Source organism: Hypanus sabinus, chromosome 5, assembly GCF_030144855.1.
Source record: "Hypanus sabinus isolate sHypSab1 chromosome 5, sHypSab1.hap1, whole genome shotgun sequence".
In the NCBI taxonomy this organism is placed as follows: domain Eukaryota; kingdom Metazoa; phylum Chordata; class Chondrichthyes; order Myliobatiformes; family Dasyatidae; genus Hypanus; species Hypanus sabinus.
In genome coordinates, this window is record NC_082710.1 from 44974428 (window position 1) to 45000801 (window position 26374).

The 26374-nt window shown below is 37.9% G+C and overlaps 1 protein-coding gene across 4 annotated transcripts in view; it reads right to left on the reverse strand.

Moving 5' to 3' along the window:
* LOC132394116 (dual specificity protein phosphatase CDC14A-like) overlaps positions 1 to 26374 on the reverse strand; it is a 90263-nt gene that overhangs the window by 48154 nt on the left and 15735 nt on the right. For 3 of the 4 annotated variants that reach the window (XR_009512185.1, XM_059969875.1, XM_059969876.1), the window contains exons 2-5: positions 24336 to 24426; positions 23708 to 23783; positions 11840 to 11932; positions 1535 to 1611 (exon numbers count right to left, since the gene is read on the reverse strand). Coding sequence is in view for 3 of the 4 variants with exons in the window: in XM_059969875.1 (XP_059825858.1) it covers positions 1535 to 1611; positions 11840 to 11932; positions 23708 to 23783; positions 24336 to 24426 (337 nt within the window). In the remaining variant the exon portion in view is untranslated. Of the gene's footprint in view, positions 1 to 1534; positions 1612 to 11839; positions 11933 to 23707; positions 23784 to 24335; positions 24427 to 24709; positions 24841 to 26374 lie in introns of all 4 variants that reach the window. The other variant, XM_059969877.1, reaches the window with a different exon arrangement.

Here is a 26374-nt window from a genome sequence, read left to right on the forward strand (position 1 = left end):
CAGTAACACAATTTGTTTGACCAGGCCAGATGCAAATTTGTTCAAGCTCAGTTTCATTGCTGACTGCAACTCAAAAGCATCTGTTTTTCCCACTGACACATCAGTTTCAATTGCTCTTATGAATTCAAGTTGTGCTTCAGTTAGAAGCAGTTTTTGCATGCTTCGTTGTAATATTCCACAAACTGTGCATCATTAAACCCATCATTGAACTGACAATGCTCAGACAATCCCTTCAATTCAGCCATGTACACTGAAAGAGGACATCCCTTCCTTTTCATTCCGCTTATGAACTCTAAAGCATTCTGCAATCAACAATGGTTTGAATTCTAAATGTTCCTGCACTACTTTCATGATCATAGCAAAGCTAATTGTGGCTGGTTTGGTTGAAAGACTTAAACTTCTGAGCAAACTGTATGCCTTTAAACCTAATAAACTCAGCAAAATTGGTGCTCACTTCTCATTGGTTATTTCATTTGCTTCAAAATACTGTTCCAATAGCTCAGTATACATGGGCCAATCACCCCTTTGTGTAATAATGTTTGTCGATCTTTCTGATGTAACCAGCCATTTCAGATTTTTTAATGATTATTATCACTCTTTATGAACCCCAAAATTCTTCCATTTACTGACTTTAAAAAATTGATTACCCCTCTCTCTCTCCCTCTCCCTCCCTCCCTCAACACAGTCCCTCCACATGCTGGGCTAAGCTGTTGTTGTTTTATTTGGAATGTCTCGCTGGCTCTAAAGGGTCTGCACCAACTCGGGTTTGTTTGAAAAATAACCAGTCACCAATGTTATGTTTTTTAACTTCAAAATGTTAAACTAATTCAAAGGAAGATGTGAGGAGTCTGAAAATACAGGTGTAACTTTTGAGTTTACTTTTTGTGAAATACGCATGTATCATGTGGTAGTGTGATGACATATGCAATTAACATATAACCCATAATGAATAATTTAAACGAATAAGAATTCTTAATCAATATATACAAGACTATACTAAAATATCATTGAAATATTAAATACACAGCACATTGTTTGTGATGATTCCAGCAAAGACGAACAATCTTATAGTGATAAATTAATGAAATTAGTGGTATAGTGATCTTAGCATTCAAATGAGTGTAACTAAGCATTCTAATTAGCAATATAACTCTGTGCTACTACAATACAGACAGAATATAGATAAATGGCTCCAACGGACAGAAAATAGATACATGGCTCTGAAACAGCATTCGTCCACAAGTGTTCAGCAAGATGATCTCAGTATTATTCTTGTTTTTGCTGACGAATCCCAGATTTCCAATCCCGTATTAAAAGGTTGGTAACAGAAGTATCCAATCTTGGTAAGCCAAAGGAAACTGCACCAACAATTTACCTCTCCTTCTCTGATGGCAGAGAGCCAAAGTAATAGTCGCTAGTGAAGTGTAGCAATTCATACTATTACATATTTTATTTGCACATTTATTAGATGATTCCTGATCAGGACTGCAAACTATTTAGTATCCATCTCAAAAAGGGAATTAAAGAGAGTTACCTGAAGGATTGATATACATTATTCCCTCCTACCAACAATCGGTAGGTTTCCTCTGGAGATTTTTTCAGGTAGATTACCTAAAGGAGACAAGTTTAAGCATACGAAATTTTCAAAATATGTTTGCAGCAATTTTAGTGACACTTCAATTACAAAGTCAAATTCACACATATAAATTTCTATTCTTCAGTTATGCCTTCTTAAGTAAATTAAAATTAGCATTCTTTTCAGAATGTAAATTAAATCTGTAAGAAAACCCCTTTCGGAATATACAACAGCTAAATACATTTATAAACTAGCTTAAGATCACTGTGATTAGACGACCATGGAAATAATCTTCTCCTTTGTGGACTGTAATGAATAAGAAAAAGTTCTATTATGTTCAAGCTCCATAATATATGATCAGTCTAGTATCATTCACCGCAGATCAATTATAAAGTCAATAAAAAGCATAAGTAAATCTATCTTAATTGGAATTAAGTTTGTGATAGTGGGGGCTTAACATTCTTGCGGTGTGATTTAATTTCCTACTGTAGAGTGATTTGCTAACCATTCCATCATGGTACCTACCATAAAAGGCAGATAGATTGCAGAGTAAAATGCACGAACTAAATAAAGGCTTAGATGAAAGCTAAAAATAAACGAGTACATAAGTGTTTTTATTCTTCTGACGCACACTTTATAATCAAAGTCTTTCAAATTCCTGAAGGGCCAGTTAAGAGCTAGAATACAAAACTTTCCATTAATTAATGTTTAAATCATTCCTTATACAAATATAGGACAAAATTCTAGTTTGCTCCAACTAGGAGTTGCTGTGTTTAATCACAAATGACAGTTATTCCCATAAGCACCCGACTTTTTCAAAAGGATCACAAAACAGAACAAATATGAAAATGATCAGTATACAGGTCTTCAAACAAAATCAATCCCCTAATGTGAAAAACACAAGCTCTCTGGCAGCAGATTATAACAAAATACTTTGCTATATGAATCCTATGAATGCAAACAATAATCTAGTGTTGAGTAGGAGTCCGTGAAAATGGTCTCTTGTCTCACAATGATCTAATTGATTTCTTTATTTTAGCAGTTTTACCACAAGCCATGAATTATCAACAGCAAACTTACTGTTGTCTCTAATGACACAGTGATCCAGAAATATTAATTCACACCATTGGCTAGAGCATTCAAACAGTTGTAACTTCTGCATTTTATAGCTACATTTTATACCTGCAACATTACTCATCTAAAATTAAAGCCGACAGTAATGACCCACCAGAGGGTAGTTTGTCTGCAAGGTCAACACCATCTAATCATGGTCCAGCAGTCCTGATTGAGACTAATCCAGTGGCATACTAAAAATAATCTGCACCAAGTGAAATTCCACTTTGGAGTCTCTGGATTCCAATATTTTGTTCATAATTCACTTCGTAGCATATTATTTGTGTTTTATTCTCATGGAATATCACCTTAGTGCAGTCCTCCGTCCTGAGGTCACTGAGTACCTCTCACATTAGAAGAGTAAGGTTCTGAGAGCATATTTGTTTTAGTAGGGGAAAACACATAAGCAGAAGAGTTATGCAATACTGTTATTTGTTTTCTCCTACAATATCCATTCCATGATATTAATAAAGCTGCTTTGTCACAAATGTGTCATTACAGATAGGGCATACCCAACATAATAAGAATATCTCTATGAATGTTACAGCTTTTGGCAGTATCTTGGTGTTTCCAGCACTTTATTCCACTCATATCCCCTTTCCCAGTTGTTCATTTTGGGTTAATCAAACAAATAACCTTCTTCCTTTCACCCAGATTACCTATTTCTACCTCAATTCTTCTTCTGTCTTCAGGCTTAACTTCCTTAACAGTTTCAAAGTAGCATCACTTATACACCTCAATTTTCTAGAAAATCAACATTAAATCAGACGGAAGGCTGCTGCCACAATGTTATTGACTTGTCAATACAATGGAGAAACAGTGTTTAGCTTCTGCCTATAAAGCAGAAGGATATGTCAACTTACAGCACTGATGAATTAGAACCACAACTAACCTTAAAGCAATGACAGGTTTAGTCACTTTAGCTAAAGTTATTAAAATACATGCCAGTATTATTTCAGATATTTAGAATTTTAATCATGTAAGTACAGGGGAAAAAAAGTTCTACAAAGAAAAACATCTATTTTAACTGACACAAAATGCTAATCAGAAAAAAAAATCCTGTTTAACTTGGTGGAACTGCAGTTATTGATGTTCTACTGTTAAACATAGGAATATTGAAAAAGAATGGAAACTTTCTGCATAAAATAACTTGCTTAATCGAAAGTTAGAGAGTCACAGAGAAATGCAGCATGAAAACAAGGCACTTTTGACTACCGAGCCTGTGCTAACCAAGTTATTGTTAAGGAATACACCAATTGTTTATTTTTTGCAGGAAAAACCTAACTGAAGTAATTACATAATGTAAAATCTGAGAATATTATTAGCAGGCAGAATGAAAAAGAAGGGCAGCAGGTTTAATAATAAATGACAATAGTCAAACAGCAGGAAGAAATAGACAATAGACAATAGGTACAGAAGTAGACCATTCGGCCCCTCGAGTCTGCACCGCCATTCTGAGATCATGGCTGATCATTCACTATCAATACCCAGTCCCTGCCTTGTCCCCATATCCCTTGATTCCCCTATCCATCAGATATCTATCTAGCTCCTTCTAGAAAGCATCCAGAGAATTGGCCTCCACCGTCTTCCGAAGCAGTGCATTCCACACCTCCACAACTCTCTGGGAGAAGAATTTTTTCCTCAACTCTGTTTTAAATAACTGACCTCTTATTCTCAATCCATGCCCTCTGGTACTGGACTCTCCCAACATCTGGAACATATTTCCTGCCTCAATCCTATCAAATCCTTTAATTATCTTAAACATTTCAATCAGATCCCCTCTCAATCTCCTCAATTCCAGTGTGTACAAGCCCAATCTCTCCAATCTCTCTGCGTAAGACAGCCCTGCCATCCCAGGAATCAACCTAGTGAATCTACGCTACCCTTCCACAATTGCCAGAATTTCCTTCCTTAAACCTGGAGACCAAAACTGTACACAATATTCCAGGTGTGGTCTCACCAGGGCCCTGTACAAATGTAAAAGGACATCCTTGCTCTTGTACTCAATTCCCCTTGTAATAAAGGCCAACATTCCATTTGCCCTCTTCACTGCCTGTTGCACTTGCTCATTCACCTTCATTGACTGATGAACTAGGACTCCTAGGTCTCTTGGCATTTCTCCCTTACCTAACTCTACACCGTTCAGACAATACTCTGCCCTCTTGTTCCTGCTTCCAAAGTGGATAACTTCACATTTATTCACATTGAATGACATCTGCCAAGTATCTGCCCACTCACCCAGCCTATCCAAGTCTCCCTGTATTCTCCTAACATCCTCTTCGCATGTCACACTGCCACCCAGTTTAGTATCGTAGGCAAAATTGCTGATATAGTTTTCAATGCCCTCATCTAAATCGTTGACATAAATCGTAAAGAGCTGTGGTCCCAATACAGAGCCCTGTGGTACCCCACTAGTCACCTCCAGCCAGTCCGAGAAACACCCATTCACTGCTACCCTTTGCTTTCTATCTGCCAACCAGTTTTCTATCCATGTTGAAACCCTGCCCCCAATGCCATGAGCTCTGATTTTACTCACCAATCTCCTATGTAGCACCTTATCGAATGCCTTCTGAAAATCTAGGTACACTACATCCACTGGCTTACCCTCGTCTAACATCCTTGTTACACCCTCAAAAAACTCCAACAGATTAGTCAAGCATGATTTGCCCTTGGTAAATCCATGCTGGCTCAGCCTAATCCTATTACTGCCATCAAGATATGCCACTATTTCGTCCTTAATAATGGACTCAAGCATCTTCCCCACAACTGACGTTAGGCTAACAGGGCGATAGTTCTCCGTTTTCTCCTTCCCTCCCTTCTTGAAAAGTGGGATAACATTAGCCACTCTCCAATCTTCAGGAACTGATCCTGAATCTAAGGAACATTGGAAAATGATTACCAATGCATCCGCAATTTCCTGAGCCACCTCTTTTAGAACCCTCGGAGAAATGAGCTTGGTTTATAAAGTAAAATAAGTTAGGGTAGAATTAAGGAATAACAGTAAGGAGAAAACACCTTTGGAAGCAATCTATTGACAGTAGGCTATTCTGCTGAACAGCGCAAGAACTGAGAAGTAATGCAGGCAATGCAATAGTAATGACAGACTTTAGTCATCGTAAAGACTGGCCAAATGAGACAGCAAATATCATCTCCAAAAATGAATACAAGAATGTATTTGAACTAGTTCCCCAGAACAATACAGTGTGTATCCAGCTTGCAAATGGCTATTTTAGATCTGGTCACATAAATTAAACTGAATTAATTAGCAACCTCAAGGTAAAAGTTTCTCTCGGTGGTTGGGGAGGTGGGGGGGGGGGTGGGGGGGAATTTCTGAGCTGAAGACCGGTGTGCCATGGGAGATGGAAGATCTAAGGCTGTGTGCCCAGAGACCTGAGATCTTTGGGCACAGAGCTCAGAAAAAGTGACGCAATGGACTTTTAACATCGTAAGCTAGCGAGTGTTATGTCTACCCTCTCACTGTGAAACGGAGACTCCACTTTCTCCCGTATTGGGGGGGGGGGGAAGAAAGAGGGAGAGAGGGAGAGAGGGAGGCACACACACATACTTGAATACTGGGTGAACAACGTAGTCTTTGGAATACTGACAGTCTGTCTTTGGTGTTGCCTTGCTCATGCTTGAGTGCTTGGTGGCAGGTGCCAAGGCTTTTTTTTAAAACTGGTCAGGGAGGGGGATTGTTGCTTGCAGCCACTTCTGCGCAGGAAGGAGAAGAGCTGGGGGGACTTGAGGTTCTAACATTTAATTGTCATTCTTTCTTTGGGGGCACTCCTCTGTTTTCGTGATTGGTTGTGAATAAAAAGCATTTCAGTATGTATATTGTACTGTATACATTTCTCTGACATTAAATGTACTTTTGAAGACAGAGCCATAAAGTTGAATAACTGGGTTACGAGCATAAACTAGCACAAACTGTAATAACAGATAGAGAAAGCTACAGAGAAAAACAGAAAGAAAAACAGCGTTGACTCAGAAAGTGAGGCATGGTGATATATAAGAAATGGCATATTTTGTGTATGCCTGGCATAAATTGACACAGAAAGTAGTATATAAGCAAGAAGCAAAAATGAGAATAAGAAACTTAAAATCATGATTATTAGAGCAAAGGTTTCCAGGAAACCAATATGATTAAGGGCTGTCGAATCCCCTGGGTCTGCATCCTAGGATTCAGAAAAATGTATCTGCGAAGATAGTCAATTTATTGGCTGTTACCTTCCTAAATTCCCAGATTCTGGAAAGGTTCCAGTTGATCATAAAAATGTCAATCTGACATTTCTATATTTAAAAAAAGGGGGGAGGGATATATGGGTTAATTAGCCTGTTGTTGCATCTGTGCAGATACATTTTTATGCATGATAATAGGGCACATTGATGAGGTTTTATCATGCTGCACCTTTCAATGCAGCTTTATCTAAATGGATTTACGTTTAGCAACTTATCTGAGGATATAGAATGGATAAAGGATAGCCAATGAACATAGTGAACCTGAATTTCAAAAAATGCATTCGATAAAAATATTGTGCAAACTACTAATGCAAATAATTTAAAATAATTTTCAAAACTGCAGAAAATAAATTGTGAGGAGGTCAAAATGTTGTAAGGGATAAAATCAAGACAGAAGAATGTTGCTGCAATTCTATACCCCAGTCAGCTAGGGACTCTTGGTTACTAAACATACTCAAGACTAAGGTAAATTGATTTTCAAGAAATCCTCGTGTTAAATGACATTTTATTCATTAAAATTTAAAGCACCGTAACATGCTTTTAATCTCATTCTTCACGTCATTGTTACTGTAAAGGCTGCCAAATAACAGGAAATTTATTTTCCATTTCCTACATTGATGGAATAATGGCCTGTCATTCCAACCATAAATCAGATCCCCATGTTCTATCTTGCCTTCATATAACCTGTTCTGCTTAACTTGTCATATAATTATCCCTGCAAATTCTCAACTTTTTAAGCTTTTGGTACCTCATTTTACTATGATGAAAAAAAAAATCACCATTCCAATATTCCTCTCTATTTGTCTGATTATGTGCCAACTTAGCTCTTCTATTTCATTTAGTATTCTGTTCATCCCATTTCCTATGTCTAAGTTTAATCCATTTCATACACTTTAAATATAATTCTTTCAAATCTATATTCCATCAATCACAGTATTTTATAATTTTTTAAATAGATAAATTCATTGTTGATTTTTCAAGCTGCCAGCAAGTAAAATTAAATTGTCCAGACTCTGAAACAAACTAGTCCTGGACAAGGGCTATAACCTACATTAAAACTATCATTATTGAATGCCCTCAGAAGAATGCAGATTTGGCAGCTAGAAAATTGCTGTGGTCACTTTTTCCATCTAGTTCTAACATTCTGCATTGATCCATTTCAATTAAAAATGTTCTGCTTTTCAGGAGAATGATTAGTTGTGTTTGGGATGTTTTATTTGTTTTGGCTTTAATGGTCCTGACTCCACAATCAGCACAGGGTCACCATAACCAGGCTTTGACCCTAACCTCACCATAAGGACCATTCACATTTGGTATCAAACAAACACAGACCTCTTCCATGTAAGTGGTACAGCAATAATGCAATAACTTTCCAAAATTTTCATAAATAAAAACGAAGTTTGCAATTAATTTCTGTAAAAAAAAATAGTTTTTAACAATGGCTACTCTGAACATTTGGGTATCTCATTAACAATGTCTTTCAACAATGCTATTCTAAACTTTGTTTGCTTATGTATTTATTGACATTCAGTGCAGAGTAGGTCTTCCAGCCCTTTGAGCAGTGCCATCCAGCATTGCCCCAAATTAATCCTCGCCTAATCACGGGACAATTTACAATGGCTAATTAATCTACCAACTGGTTCATCTTTGGAATGTGGGAGGAAACTGGAGCACCCAGTGGTCACGGGGAGAACGTACAAATTCCGTACAGGCAGCAGCCTTGGGTCCTTCATTAGTTCCATTTTGTTCTTGCTTTCTAAGACAACAAATTAATGAAATGAAAATCCCCAAGAACACTACTGGTTGCAAATTCACAAGTTTTCTTCAAATGCTTCACAAAATCAACATCAAATATAAATATTCATCTCAGGACAGGATTCCAACCACACTCCAATCTTCCCACCCACCATCAGACATGTATATGTATGGACATTATAATCATGTACAATAGAATGGTGTTAGACAATAGAGAACAAAAAGGGTCTTGGAATAATTTTGGTGTTCCATGCCAAATTAGATGAACTCAACACAAATGCCAGCAGAGAAATTAGAATGGGACTCAGGGTTTACATTGAAAATTTAGATAAGAACCAAACTGTCTGCCTTTAATATTTTCCCTGCCCATCTCAGGCACTAAAGCTCAATAGTTATAAATGGCTCATTGCACGTTATTTAAACTCAGCTAAGAGAGACAGTTGAGGAATCAATAGAAAAGCTGTCAAATTTTCACATGCAATACACAGAAAAATTGTAACTTACATTCCTATACAGGACATAGGAATATAAAGCATTATTAACTAATTTAACATAGTCAACTTAGAACACTAAAGAACTTGATAGTAAAAAGCATTTCACTCAAGTGTCCGAGACTTGGAAGGAGAAGTAATAGAGGAAATTGCTACTGAAAAAGGATATGGAAGTCTTGTATTAAATATCGACTAAGCTCTAGTTTATTTGACAATTGCGAATACAGTTCCTTCAGCACTCAAAGAGTCTGCATAGTGGTTTCTAAGCATGTCATCCTAACGTGTACTGGTCTTTGTTGAGCAGAAGGAAACTAAAAGCAGGAGCTTCAGCCATCATTTTCCATTTCCCCCCGATTACAGGCCTGGCTCTGGTGGACTAAAGCACTGGCATCATGGCACCATTGTTTAAATAAATGAAGTAAATAAATACAATTTTAGCCAAATTATATGCAAAAACTTTAAGGGTCAGTTCAAGCCATTAATTGCAAAGAGAATTATTTCAATAGACTCTGTTCTAAATTTAAATGGGCTACTACTAAATTAGGAATTAAGGGTGTACTTTTGTTATCATAGAGGCTGGGCTTTTTTGACTATGCTAGTTTTTCTATCAAAATGAGAAATTATGAACAGAGTGGCTAAATAATGAAACAATATTTTCATTAATGACTGTGACCACACAAATTGCAAAGGCTCTCTCAGCTAAACAAAGCAGCAAACAGTTCCATTTCCTTTCTGTAAGTTTGATTAATATGCCTTTCCATGCCATATGTATCTTTAATTTTTTTTTTCTATCTCTATGTCTCTTATCACCTTTTTCAGAAAAATATGCAGCCATTGTTTTTAACATGCCCATTAATGTAGCCCAGCATTTGAAGCCAGTTCCAGCGGATGGGACAGGTGAGATCAGCAACAAGATCCAATGGCCAAGAAGGTGGTACTGCAAGGACACAGCAAGGTCAGGGCTATCCACTGCAGCCCAGGAAGTCTCCAGTCATGACGATTTTTTTGTACCACTGGACCAAGATTTTTGAGGCTGACAGAGTGGAACTGTCCCAGTGTAACAGCTTTTTCACTATGAATCTCCTCTCGCACAGTTTTGACATCATTGTTGGAAACGATAGACAACAACGTTCCAGTGCACAATTTCAATTGAAATTCAAACCACAAGCTCTAACGTGCTCGAAGTTTGGAGTGAGAAGATGGGTGGTTGCAAGGGTGTGCAAGTGGGATAAAGAAATACAATGTTGGTTCTCAACCTGCTCTCTCATGGTTTACTTGTTATATTCTAAGAATATCTTTTAGGAGATATCCATGAAGGTCTTTAATGAAAACAAATTGTTTGGAATTATGACAGCATTACATATTCCTCAGCATCATATTTCCCTCCAGAAGTCCTAATTCAGACAGCACATGTAGTTCATTGAAAGAGTGATTACAGGGGAAAAAAAATCCAGGAATGAAAAGGTTTTACTGTATGAGGAACATCTGGCAGCTCTTGGATTGTATTCCCTGGAGTTCAGGAGAATGAAGGGGGATCTCATAGAAACATTCCGAATGTTAAAAGGCCTGAACAGATTAGATATGGCAAATTTATTTCCCATAGTAGGGGAGTCTAGGGCAAGAAGGCATGACTTCAGGATTGAAAGATGTCCATTTAGAACAGAGATGTGGGGAAACTACTTTAGTCAGAGGGTGGTAAATCTGTGGAATTTATTACCACAAGCGACTGTGGAGGCCAAGTCACTGGGTGTATTTAAGGCAGAGATAGATAGGTTCTTGATTAGCCAGGGTATCAAAGGGTATGGGGAGAAGACAGGGGAATGGGGCTGACTGGAGGAATTGGATCAGCCCATGATTGAATGGCAGAACAGATTTGATGGGCCAAATGGCCTACTTCTGTTCCTATATCTTATGGTCTTATATTTGGAACTCAAAGCCCAGAAAATAAAAATCATTAGATGGAAGAGGATGAAGGAGCAGGAAGATTTAGCAAGCTCTCAAGGCTAAAAGCTCAATCATGGGCATTTAAACCCCTTGGCCACTGGTCTTCTAATCTTATTTTTGATTAAGTGAAAATAATTTAAAATTTATCTTTAAAAGATTTATACTAGTGTTGGGATAACACCACAGAATATGCTAGGATGTAAATGTCATCACAAAATTAACAGTTTAGATGTGGGTAATTTAAGCAAGTACACCAAAACAACTCATGTTTGTTCAGAAATGCCACTGGTACTCATTCAATAACCTACTAAAGTTCAGCACCCAAGGCCAAGACCTTGGATTACATGATGCAGAAAATAAAGAATTAGTTTGTTAGGTAAAAATGCAGACTATTCCATTGAATGCTGGCAATAATGTTTTTTTTTCCCTCTGTGATTATAATCAGAGACTAGTTCTACAAACACTCTATTCTTCGTCAGAAGAATTATTCCTTTCTATTGGAAAACACATAACACTTATTAGCATTCATCCCTCATTCACATAAGAACATCATTCACATATGCATAACTGGCTTGAATTAGCAATTACCCTTAAAATGTGCTTATTTTAACTGCCTGAATACAACTATCATATTTTAATTAATTTTGCAAAGCACATAATATCTAACACAAGCATTCCACAAACTGTCTCTCATCCATTTTGGAGAAATCAGAACACTTACTGAAAAGGACCCAATGAGGACCGCTGCATTTGCCTGTTTCTTCTGATCACTTCCTGTGTAGTGAACAATTTTTTTCCTTCCCAAGGTAAAAGACTATAAACACAAAAATACAAAGTGAATTATTATGCATGGTCATAATCTCCAAAGAGAAAATATTAGGGGTATGCTTTCTTCCTGTTGATGTACTTAGTAATTTTATCAAAAGCTTGACTAAAATGCTTTAATCTTCAGCGCGCTACAATACCCCAGCAACTGGCGATGGTGCGTCACAATTCCAAGGAAGCCAGTTTGATCTTGACATTAGATTCTGTCTCTGTGTATTTACATAATCTCCCTGTGCCCCAGGTTTCCCTTAGGACCTCTGGTTTCCTTCCACATGGCACATGCTAGATGGTAGCAGCACTTTAAATTAGCACTTCCCTGACAGGAAAAGGAGATGAGAGCAATGGAAAATAGCTTTAGTGTATATGGGAGCTTGATGGCTCACAAGCATGTAGTGGATGGTAAGGGAACAAGCCAGTGCCAATCCTTAAAAGTAGATAAAATTTGATCAGAGCAAATACTTGAATTCTTAGTTCAATGTCAAACATTTTCTCAATGTCTTTATACAGTATAAACTTTCACATCTAAATTTAAATTAGAAACTCATGTAAACCTTTCCTTAGTTACATCAGTGGTCTCCCACCCCACCAGTGGTCCCAGGCATGACCTGAGAGAACCTTACGTTTCTACAAAGTAACACATGCGAGTTTCCAATGTAACTAGGAATTGGCAATGATCATGGAGATAAAGACACATTGAATAAATGTGAAGTTGAATAATATCAGAAGCTGCTTTTGTGTTGGTAAGTTACTGCACTTCCTAACATGATCTCCCTCTTGCACATGGAAACTGACCGCTCTTCTGTTCCTACATCTTCCACTCCTTACCCCAGTCATGTTTTTGCTTCATTTACCATTTCTTTACGGAATACAATGAGAGGTGGAAACCTTATGAAAGCTAACCTCAATAGCTGGGAACTGGAAATGAAACAGCGGATGCCAGCACAAATATATTTTCCTTTCCATTCCCACTTTACCATGCTTTTGTCCATCACTATTTCTGTGTATTTGATTTTTAAAAATTAACAAATATCCAAGATACGTAGAATATCTGCATTTAATGCTATTGTAGAATATACCACTCTTTAAAAACATTGTTTAAAATTTTTAATTAGGACATAAATTTCAGTTACCAAGGTGAGTTTTGGGGTACATGGAAAACAATGATAACACAGTGGCAAAATAACAATTTTCATAAATTCTCATTACCAATTACAAAATTAAAAAAATAACACCGATCAGCCACGTGCTAATTCCTAGCTCGTTTTACATATATTCCCCTTATTCTATACTTCGTTTAGTATTTTAAAATCTATTGAACTCAGCCACAAAGATTCAATGACTACACTTTCACCGATCTAGGAGATAGAGAATTTCACATGAAGAAATCCTTCCCATCTCAGTTCTAAATAACTGACTCTTCCCTTGTGACTTGGTCTCTAGACGAACTCTCCAGTTAGGTAAACAGCTTCAGTTTTTACAATACAGTTCAGATGTTGATATCTCGAGGAGATCACCTCATTAAATCCCATCAGTATCAGCTAACCTTATTCAATCATTTTACAGAGAATATCCTTATCTCCACAATCATAGTCATACACATGCAAACAGGCCAGTCACCACACTGAACACAGATCAGCCATCCCAATATCCCACTTGTTTTAATCCTCCATTGATCCCATTTTATTCTCATTACATTTTTATCAAGTCCCTCCACCCAATATTCTACCTACAATTAACAGTGGCCAATTAACCTACCACTTTATCAATTTAGTGAATCTATGCTGACCAAAAGTGGACACAGAAATGAAGTGAAAGCTGATAGTGGGCAATCAGCCATCAATTTTTATTCTGCATCCATTCCAAATATCTATTACCATACCAACATAAGAACTAAACTGGTTTAGAAATAAAATAGTCCAATTTGCAAATCACTTTGGACTGGTCTAAGTGCTTATAGATGATGAGCTGGGGCACAGGCAGATTTAATGCAAATAGCATTTATTTTTGGAAAATTGAGGATCATTACTGGGTGGCATCAAAACAAGTTCAGCACTTCTCAATATCACTGGTACAAACACCAGATACTGTTTAACCTTTGAATGAAGTTACTAATTAATTCAATTTGTTCTGTGCATTGTTAAACTAATGTGACCTGTACTCCCTTTACATGCAATCACATCCACACCTCCGCGCCCCCATCCCAACCCCCCACTCCAAGCTACCACTGTGGCCATTATTGGAACCGTTCAGTTTGATGTCAATAAATTTAGATATTTCTGACAAATTTTAAATGGTAGGATCAGCTTTAAAATAATAGCATCAATGCACAGTTATGATATTACACATCTATTTAACCCCTTCCATCACATAAGCCTAGTGGTTGATCAATAAAAGAATCTTCAGCTAGAGACAACCATCTTTTGATCACCCTCCCTCAAATACACACCAATGTACAAAGTGTACTTTCTCAAGCAAGCATTCTTCAACAGAAACTAAGAATATAGCACAAAACCAATTAAACTACAGTATATTCCACCTTTTATTTGGTACTACAGAATAGAAAAATTGAGTTATATCAACATTTAGTTGATATTTAATGTCATTTGTCATCAACCATGAAAGGATATACTCTGACATTCTCTGTGCTCACTCTGTAATTATGTTTTAGCTACAGAGCTCAATTCGTGATGATGTAACTAGTCCACTTCCTGAAAACTGGTTATAGAAGCATCACCAAAACTTGCCACGGTGCAGTGATATCACAGATCTCTTCCCTGCACATGAAACAACCACAAAGATAAACAGGAAGTCACTCTATAATAATAACCACTATATGTGGGCCTGGAGGAGCACTTGCTGCCTTAAATTTAGAAATCGTGTCAAGTTAGCTGGAATTTTTGGAAAAATAGACTGCTATCCCAGAGTACTCTGAATGCGAGATATTATTTTGCTTTATCTGCATCTTGTTGCAATGATGCGTGTGACCATAGCTCACAATTGGAAACACTGGAATGTCATCCTAATTTACATCTTCAATGGTTAGGTGATCCCAGGCTCTATACCTTCGATTGATGGTAATTTTGCTGCCTTTATCAAAGAACATTATATGTGGAAATTAACTAAACAATCAAGGTACTTCAATTTTATTTGACTTTTAAATAGGTTACAAAAGACCCCAAAAACAAAAAAATAAAGAGTCCTTTTCATGTGATTAATACCTGATCATTTCAGATTATTAGGTAATCAAGTGGACAACAGGCAAGGATGGGATCAAATCTGGCTTGACCTTAGCTGGCGTTATCATCCTCTTCCAGCACAATTGCTAAAAATAGCCATTCTGATTAAAAGTCAGCAGGTCCACATAATTACCAGAGATGCAGAAATCTGAACAACTTCTCACCTCATCAACAGTCTGAGGACAATTGTACACTGCTGCTGGACTCTTAGGCTACATACATCCACACTAGACCGGATAATTTTGAAAACACCAGTTTCACGTAAAAATGATAGGCGTTTTTAAAAATATCTCTATCCACATTGAAACTGAGATTTTGGCAAATCTCCTCCTCCTGCACATGCGCAGGACACATCTACCGAAAACAAGCGACATGTTTGGTGTTGAATCTCGCCGTTTGTGTAGTTACAGACTAGAAAAACTTAAAACGACAGACAGCTGTTGGCTTTCGCGCAGGAGAACTTAAAGTTAAAAAAAAACCAAATATTGGAGTATACGGAGGCAACCGACAGGGGGTTCACGGACAGATTGACCTGGCTGACGACAAACATTGAAAAACTGACAAACTCTGTTGCATTAATAAAGCTCCTTGTTAAATGTATAAAACATGTCTGTATCAGTGTTATCTTGTATTTCCATACAATGTTACATTAGGCTGTTACACATCTATTGTCAGAGAAGTACTTGCATAAATAGGTAAACCACCTTCATACAAGCAAGGACAGAAAACACGGCAAAGTGAGTATACTTATTTATTCAGTAAGTTATGGGTCAAAGTATTTGGTAAGTACATTTCTAACTCTTCTGGCTTCAGTCTCTTTGCCGTCTGTTCTGAAATTGTCAGGTTGCGTTCAAGAAAACAATGAAATAGCGCGCTGCTGTCTGACAGCATTTTCAGAAGTATCCGATTACCCCGTCCACACCGATCTGCTGTAGCAGCGTTTCCAAAAATACCCACCCTGGAAAGCGTTTCTGAAAAGCTCCAGTTTCAGGGGATGAAAACACCGTTTTAGTGAGGACGGAGGGTAAAAAAGAAGAGAAAAAGCTTCGGTTACGGATTTATCCGGTGTAGTGTGGACGTAGCCTTACACGAGTCAGATTCAGGAGCAGAAAACGTTTAGACTGGAAACTTGCATCCTAAACCTACACCAATTTAATCTGGCATCGTAGGCCTCAATAGAATGGATCTGGAAAGGAGGTTTCCAATGCTGGTGGAGTCTAAGATCAGAGGACACAGTCTCAGAACAGAGGGACATCTTTTTAGAATGGACATGAGGAGGAATTTCTTCAGCCAGAGAACGTTGAGTCTGTGGAATTCATTGCCGCAGGTGGCTGTGGAGGCCAAGTCATTGGGTATATTAAAGGCAGGGATTGATAAATTCTTGATTAGTCAGGGCGTGAAGCTATTTGAGGAGAAGGCAGGAGATTGAGGCTGAGAGGAAAATGGATCAGCCATGATGAAATGGTGGCACAGGCTCAATGGGCCAAATGGTCTAATTCTGCTCCTATATTTTATGATCTTATACTAGGTCCTTTGAATTCAGTGGGATGGAGTGGGCTGGACACCAGCACACGTAGAGTGTGTCAATTTATTTAATTGAGCCCAGTTTAAAGGATTTAATTGTCAGATATTTTCTGGTAATTGTTTTCATAAATTAAGGTTCATAGTATTTGAAATAGCTTTTCAAGTCCCTGCTCTGTGCTACATTTTACCGCTCAGCCAGTTGCCAGTTTCCTAGAGGAAGACCACAAAGGGCATATTGCAGGAAAAGCAGCATTTGAGGACAGGTGACTGGTGAGCTCCAGGTTTGTAATGGAAACTTTTTGAAACTACAAAGTTGTTATTACTGTTCCAAATTTAGCTTTCCTCTCTCTTTTCCCCCAAGCAACAGTTCAGTTGCTGCAAAGTAGACCACTTCACTGGCAATCTGATGGCTAATTTCAATGCAGCCACAGAATAACTTGCAAAACTTTACCCTTGTAGTAAAATAAATGCAATCCAGACAAAAACTTTGGGAATTAATGAAATACCAATTCAAAATGTAATAGGAACAATATATTTTGCAGAGCCTTCTTACAAATCAAAGTGCAATCATTTATGGATAAATTAACAAAAATAGTTCAACACAAAATTATAAACTTAAGATGACATTACTAAAGAAAAACAAGAGATTTTATAAGTGGCAATTGGTAAACTGAATTCAGTTCAGGGAGAACAAATGTAAATAATGTTATATTCAATTAAAAGAAGAATATTGTTTAATGGTGAGGAAAAATGGAGAAACAAATAATTTGGGTGGTCACATAGGCAAATCATAAAGCTGACTGGCAGCTGAAATCAATAAATCCTTTCTTTTCACCCCACACAAGACTGAATTTCAAAGATAAACGTTGCCCTTTCTTTATACAAAGCTGTATCCAAACCCTATCTGGAGAACTACATTTAATTCTTTTTGAGAACTGCATCAAGAAAAATAAATTTCATTTTTAGCATGCAAGATAAAGACTGCTCAGTCTTGAACAGTTTAAAATATGAGAACAGGCTGATTTAACAAAGTTTGGAGCCCTTATGTTTGGATGATCAAGGAGTAATCTAATTGTGGTGGTTAAAAAAGGAATTCATTAAATTCCCTCAGGTGAAAGACTCGAGAAGAAAACAGCAAAATCCTACAAACTTTGTAGAATTAGTACTTTCAATGGCCTTGCACTGAACTTAGGCAGTACTTTTCAACAAACAACGGGGAAATGGTAATCTGAAATCTGTAATATTGCTGTAGATCCTCGGTTAATATCCATGTTCTATAAAAATTATGATTACGTTAGAATGAATGGGGAAAATGCATTGCAAAGAGCAGACTTCATTATGGTGGTGATGCATTTCAAAGGGAAGTATAAATGAGCTCACAAACTGAAAGAGACTATGGTCTTTACTAATGGATACTGGAATGGATATGTAACTGCAAGGCAACATAGCATTCCACACTTTGGAAGTGTAGATAAAGAATCACTCTATTATACAGTGAATGATATGTAAATAAATGCTGGTATGAAGAAGTACACATACAACTTTTTAGGTCTTGTAGTAATATAACTGTCATCCACAAGCAGAAAGATAATGGACACCTGGATATCGGGCAATTCCACAATACTTGTGGAATACATTCTAATAAGCATCAATGGCTTCAACAGAAAGTGAGAGAAATCACCAAGCCATTTCCAAAAAAATAAGTTGATATAAAATTACAGGAATAAGCAGTTACTTTAATGATATTAATGCCAAGATCCTGGCCCATGATTTGAAATAATTACTTGATGCATAAACAAATAATAAAAGGACAGATTAATATTTCAACACAATTCGAAAACCCTTCTCGATTTACAAATCAAAATTCCACAGGCCTAAGTGCACAAAAGCAGCATCTTCGGAGGATTTCATCACAGAATTTACTAGAAGTTAATCTTTCATTTTCTCACATCACTGAAAAGAGATGTTGACTAAATCACTTATCATGCAACCTGCTCAAAATGATCAGGTTATCTGACAATCATGTTTAGATTTCCTAACTACAGGGAATTTTACAATTTAATTTATTACAAATATCATTTTTTCCTCAGAATATCAGTCGGCATCCTGAGTATTTTCTGTGAAGACCGAAACACCTCAAAATAACATTTTTAGTAATAATACTTGTGTCAGCACCAAGTAACTGTTTTACTACCACTGCAATATAACATTGCTGCCAAACTTCTGTCTTATATAGATTTTTCACAAAGAGCCATTGGGAAATGCATTTAATTTTTCAAACACTCTTTCCTGACAAAGAGTAAAGAATGTAAGGCAATTAGTTTCAAAGGAAACTGATGGAATGTAGACAGTGTTTGTCTTTATCCCGCTACACTCTCTCCAATTGGAAACATCTGTATGTTGACTTCAATATTCATGCTAATTCAGAACAATAGTAAAATTATAATAATTAGAGCAATTTAGATTTACTGTTTGGCAGGAGTTCAAAATGTTTGCAAGGGTAATCTCCCACACAGTGTGTTGGTGCGTGAAGCTATATCAAAAAAATACAGAGAGTACCACCACTAAAGCAATTTTTTTTTGGAAGGTAAATGAAAAAGAAAAAAAATTATCTTGGAATCAAAGTGAAATATCTTGGGGGAGGAAAATAGAAATCATTCCCATCCTAAGCACTATCGCAGATTCAATAATTACATATTAAATTGCAAGACAGAGATCTATTTTTCTTCGGGCCAACATACCTCACACTGCATCTCACAATACGCAATTTAAAACAGCAGGATTAAACTGTCTGGTTTTTGTGTCCTACTCCACCATTCATTAAGATCACTGAACACAAAATTGTGAGGAGCATAGAGTAAGAAACTTTCCATAAGCCAGATGATGTCTAGTGAGCACAGGGACTTCTGTTCTTGATGGCATACTTGAAGCTACACTGACATATAACATCCTTCAAGCTTTCAATAAAATTGCTTATTTGTGAATGGATTTTGAACAAGTCCAGACATTTATAACAATTTAGAACAGAACCATCACAGCTTGTAAACCACGAGGGAAAGGTACAGGCAGCATTTCGGATCATCACTTTGAATTAGTTTCAGCTCCAGATCTCAACATTGAAAAGCCTCGGTTTGAGATCTAGATTTGAAGCTAACATAAATACTGTATCCTTATGTTTAAAACGCTGCTTGTTTTGTCTATTTGGTTTTCATATCCTCTTGGTGTTACATTTTTAGCTATGTATTTTGTCACCTTTCAGCATGCAAGAAAACTGAAAGAAAAAACAGGATTTAATTGAATGCAAAAGCTTAAGCTAATTCAAAACTAATTCTAACACAGCCAGTGTTGGAAATCCAGAAACAAAAATATAAAGTAGCTGTAAATACTAGGAGTATCCAATGTCTGTGAAGAGAGAAAATAATTTAACATTTCCGGTTAATGAGGAAAGACAATCTGACTGAAATGTTAACTGTTTATCGCTCCAGAGATACTACCTGATCTGCTGAATATGCTCAAAATGACATACTGGCAAACGCAACAACACATGCTCTATCACAAACAAGAGAGGATCTGCAGATGCTGGAAATCCAAGCAACACAAACAAAATGGAACTCAGTAGGCCAGGCAGCATCTATGCTTGGATTTCCAGCATCTGCAGATTGTCCTGTTTGTGATGGAGAGTGGCACTCTGGCCAGTCTGCCGAAGGCTCTCAGCCCGACTACTTTTCTCTATAGATGCTGCCTGGCCTGCTGAGTTCCACCAGCATGTTGTGTGTGTAATACATGCTCTATCACTGTCCCTACTCCCTTTTATTGTTGTTGTTGTTGTTGAGTGCTGTCGAGTCATCGACTCATGGCAAACCAATGGATAGTGTAGTTGTCCATAGGGTTTTTGTGGCAAGGTGTGGAAGTAGATTACTAGGCCTTTCTTCTGCACAGATACTGCTGCTGCCCAGGTTGGAAACTGGTCAGATTCAAATTCAGGACCATCTGCCTCAAAGGCTGGTGCTGAAGCCACTACACCATTGGCTGGCTCCATTTACACCATTTATTTTTGCACCACCACCATCTTCAATGGGACCACAAGACAGGAGAAGAATTAAGCCATTTGGCCCATCAGGTCTGCTCTGCCACTTAATCAGGGCTGATTTTTTTAATCCCCTTATCAGCCCCACTCCTCACCACAAAACACATCCTTACCACCAACTCCCCCCCCCCCCACCGCTTTCCACAGTGATTTCTCCCTCCATCATTCCCTGCCTACTCATCCCTGCCCACTAACCTCGCTCCTAGCACTTATCCCTCACCGCCACTCATGGCCCCAAACAGTCCTTCTAGGCTAGGCAACACTGCAAATCTGTTCCGAGTCACCTACTGTATCCAGTGCTCCCTATGTGGCCTCCTCTACACTGGGGAGACCCAACATAGACTGGGGGACCATTTTTGGAGCACCTTCATTCCACCCACAAAAAGCAGGATAATTCTAATTCGCATTCCCATCCCTGTTCTGACATGTTGGTCCATAGCCTCCTCTTCTGCCACATTGAGGCCACTCTCAGGTTGGAGGAGCAACACCTCATATTCAGTCTAGGTAACCCTCAACCTGATGGTATGAAAATCAATTTTTACAACTATTGGTAATATTTCCCCTCCCCTTTCCTACTTTTTCAATTCTCCACTCTGGCCTCCTACCACCTCTCCTCTTCTGCCTATCACTTCTCCCTGGTGCTCCTCCTTTTTTCCCCCTACTGTCCACTCACCTCTCTTATCAGATTCCTTCTTCTCCATGCCATTACTTTTTTCCACCTATCACCTCCCAGCTTCTTACTTCATTCCCCTCCCCCGCACTCAGCTGGTTTCACCTACCACCTACCAGCTTGTCCTCTTTCCCCTCTCCCCACTTTCTTATTCTGATAACTTCCTCCTTCCTTTCTCTGCTCTGAATTAATACAACAATCAAGCTTCCACAACCTTTATGAGTAGGGAATTCACCACTCTGAGTGAGGGGATTTCAAACTGTGTATTTCAAACCTTATTCTGAAACTGTGCTATCTGATCCTGCACTCCTCAGCCAAAGGAAACATCCTTCCTACATCCAGCTGTGTGGTTCAATAAGATCTCCTCTCATTCTCCTGAACTCTAAAGAATACACTCTCATGAAGCTGGCAAATCAATTTTCAAATAGACCGATCTACAAAGAATCTTGTGTCTCCAACGTGTGAAACAATTCAAATGTTCATCATGATTTCTGCTACAATTATACACAACAATTCATGGGCACTACAATATCAATACTTGCCAAAGATACAATTGCAAGAAGAACTGATTTGGGTTTGCAGTTTTCATTATAAATATTTATGGTGAAATTGCCAATGGAAACACAAGAATAAAACCACAACAGCAGTTTTTCAGATGGATGATTGATACTTACGCCTCCATGACCAGATGCTAGAACCTTTACTTCTCTTTTTTTAAAAGAGTAACTTTGTCATATGTACACTGAAATAGACAGTGGAATGATGCTAACTCAGCACGCCCACTCAATAACCCTCACCGGTACATCTCTCGAATGTGGGAGGAAACCCACATGGTCACAGGGAGAACATACAAACTCCCCATAGAACAGCGGTGGGAATTGAACTCCTGGTGCTGCTGCGCTACCACATCCTACTGACGCACTCACCTCAAAAAATTATGAGCTTGAACCCCATATACAATGTCACAAGAGCTCAATGAATCTACCTTACATTGAACTAAGATATCTAAACTTCACAAATGTTGATTAAAGTCCACATTCCAACTCTATGGCTACAATGTAGTTTTCACAGAAAAATACAGAATTATTTTAAGATAACCACTGCTCAGAACAACAAAAAATTTTGATTTTTGTTTTTGGAACACTTCATACTAAGATTTATCTTGCAAATCACTCCAGAAAATCTCTTGGATTTGCGCTCCGCATTTTCCAGGATCCCTCCCTTCCACTCCACAATCTCTTTGACCCTCTACCATCAAACAAGAGGTACTGTAGCATTAGGACAAGGACCGTTAGGATAGGAAACAGCTTATTCCCCTAGGCCATGAGACTACTGAACTCTCTGCCGCCACCCACGTCTGATCACGTATGGTTCGAGTAGGATTATACTGCTTATTTTTGAACGTGTTGAAAAAGCACAGCATGCTAAATGTACGTCTTCTGGAATATATGTAATAATTTGTTAACTTATTTGTGGTAGTAACACGTAATGCAGTGTATGTGAGTTATATATATAGTTAATAGGGCCATCTGTTAATTGGTGCAAGTGTTTGGTTAATTATGGCAGCCACTTAATTGGGCCAAAATGCACTGTCCCAATATGCTCAAACGAACCGGAATTGACTGATCGTGTTATGCACCTTGATCTGGAAGAATGTTGTTTCATTTGGTGGTGAACAGTTGCATGACAATAAATCTGAACTTGAACATTATTTTCCTACTTCCGCAATATCTGGATACAGCATCTGCAGGATTAAGGAAGGATTACATTTCTAGAAAATTATCTATCTAATATTCCATGATATTCCGTAATATAACCCCCTTTTTCTCCAAATGAACCCCATGTTACAAGTGGAGATGTGTTCAGTAAATAGTCTACCGACAAGGGAATTCTGTTTGTTAGAGACAGAAGAGAAAAGGGTTGTTTCTTTTAATTATTAGAAATTGATGTTACATTGTTTGCTAAAGTAACATCTTGACTGTTACAAAGAAAATCCCTTAAATGGCCTCCTGCTGTGAACCAATTTACAATCTAGTCCCCACTAACAGTTCAGTTCTCTGTACACATTTTAAAATTAAAATGCCTTAATTCAATGAGCAATTTTTCTCGTGGATCTAAATGTTTTTGGTAGCTTGTGAAGTAACTGATGTGCGTGCCGTAATGCTGGTCACATGGCGTACTGAAATAAGAGCTCTCCACTTTTCTAGTATTTTGTTTAGAAACACTTTTGAACCGAAAAATATTTACCTTGAGTTTTTTGTTTAGCTTGCAGCAGTATTTGTACAACATGGCCATGTTCAGAGGTCCAAAATCTGCATAGAAACTAGAAAACAAAACGGACATTAAAAAAAACGGCAGGTAAATAGTTAAATTAATTTCTAAAGGAACTTTATTCATTATTTTATATATATATATACACATATACACACACACACACACACACACACACACACACAAAGTAAGAATAATGTAACAAAAAACCCTTTACGGTAATAGCCTTTATACTACTGTAAAACGTATAAATCACGATGGCATTATGACTAAATACTTCACTGCGTCCTAACAATGAAAAGGACAAGGTGGGCCCCACCACTTTGAAAATGTAATGACCATTAAGTTTAGCCAGATGCATGAATCCAGCTTTCATTTTTAAAAATGACAGTTCATTTCATTAGTGAAACAGAAATCTTCAACGTACTATTGCAATTTTAAAACATTTCCGCTTGTATTCAAACTTTAACAAAACATAGACTTGGCGGTCATCAAGAATTTGTCTGATAAATCTAGAGACAAGTAGAAGTAACTAAAGAAGTTGTGGAAAATATTTACAAAAGTTTACCGAGAATTAAATGTGAGGTGTCTAAAATTAACTCACTTTTCATACACAAGTTCATCATCAACGCTAAAATAGTGCGTGTTCGCGGTGTTTTTGGGTTTATGTCGCAGAATAGCAAAATACAGACGATCTGAAACACAAAGATTAAAAATATTATAAATACAATTTCCCGTGATGGTTTAGGGATAAATGAGGGATCCCACAATTGTAAGTGCATGTTCCCCTCCCGCCCCAAGTAGAGTGTAAGCAGTTGTTCAGACGCATTGCGATAGGCTGCTGCCAAACTCCCGGCCATTTAAAATTTAAAACCGCCACACCTTAAATGTTTCGTCGAGTTTACAGAGAGTTCATGGTGGCAGAAAAGTCAATCCAACATATTTAAAACTGTATCAAACTACAGAATAATTTCCCACCTTTTATAAACTCTGCCGCATTAAGAAGCTCCTCTCCATCCGCCATTCCCCAATTTCGAGAGAGAGAGAGAAAAACGAAACAAAACTCAAGAGAAGCGACTGACTGTGGAGTTCAAATCCCGTCAGCCGAGCTTAAAAAAAGAGGAAACGGTGATAATACACAAGGAGCTCGTACAAGGTCAACATTGATGGTATTTCATCCTGCAGGATAAAAATGCAACATAATCCGTCGCAGTACAAAGGGGAAAACAGATAAAAGCCAGGTATTTGGTTAAAATCACCCCATCAACGTTGAAGTCCAAAAGTCAAACTGTTTTTACACTCCTTCCTGTCAATCAGCGGTGCGCCCGCCCCTCTCTGGGGGAAGTGGCATCTGATTGACGCTTGATTGCAACTCGGGGCATTGCGAGCAGTGTATGAACTCGCCTATTGGAACGGAGCCCTGATGGTTGCCAGAGGAAACCATATTTCGTCACCAATCCGGTCTGCCCTCGCTCTGTTCGCGAGCCCTAGTTGCTACACCGAAAACGCCAGGCAAGTTCCGTGTGTGTGCAAAGGGAGAATGAAGAATTCAATTCGTTTTAAAACCTGTCGACATTCAACAACAGTTGGCCCTTGAGAAGCGACGAATTGTTGGCTGAAGGTGAAGTTGTCTTTCAAGTTGAGGGAATTTATAAAGTGGCATCCCTATGGTTTAATACTGGAATCACTGCCAATTTTTTTTAGATATTAAACGCCCGAGATTGAATACGCAGAATATAAATTCAACATTTACAAAGTATAAAACCTTTGAAAACATCAACATTGTTATAGACCTCTTGAGTTTGCTCTAATATTAAGTAAAATCAAGGACGTTCCGCTATTCTTATTCCCTTCGATTGTCCAAGAGTCCTGAAATCCATTGTTCAATATTGAGTATTTTCTTTAGTGATATAGGTTAACCAAACGTCTAAATAGTGTATAATCGTCTGTGCTCACTCTTGAATAGCAATTAATTGGCTTAATTCTAGACCCCCTAAAATTTGATGATCTACCAACGTTCTCAATGCCAATTCTTGCCGATCTTTCCTTTATAAGGCAACCTCCCCATTCCAGGGGGAGCTCAGCAGGCCAGGCAGCATCTATGGAAAAGAGTCGATGTTTCAGGCTGAGATCCTGATGAAAAGTCTCTGCCCAAAACGTGGACTATTTGCTCTTTTCCATAGAGGCTGCCTGGTCTGCTGAGTTCCTCCAGCATTGTGTGTGTGTTGTTCAGTGGAAGCAGTGCAGCCTACATTCAAAATAAGAATGTTCTTTGCTGGGGAAACCAAAACAACACATGGTGTTGGAGGTGTAGTGTAGACAAAGCACTGTATAAATATAGAAAAATGTCCTTTCTCTTATACTTCATTCCTTTATAATAAAGGCCAAAAAATGATTCATCTTCTTAATTGCTGTACTTTTGTTAACTTTTTGTTTTGCATTATGATACTCCCCTATGCCTCTATAGATACACACTTAACAGTGTTGTTGCATGCATTTCATGTCTAATGGCTTACATGCATGGGTATGAACTAATTAAGATAATCTATATTGGAAACTTTGTAATCTAGGCACAAAGGACCCAATTAACCTTAGCAATTGAGTTTCAGATTGGATACAGTGTACAAAAACATTGGACGATGA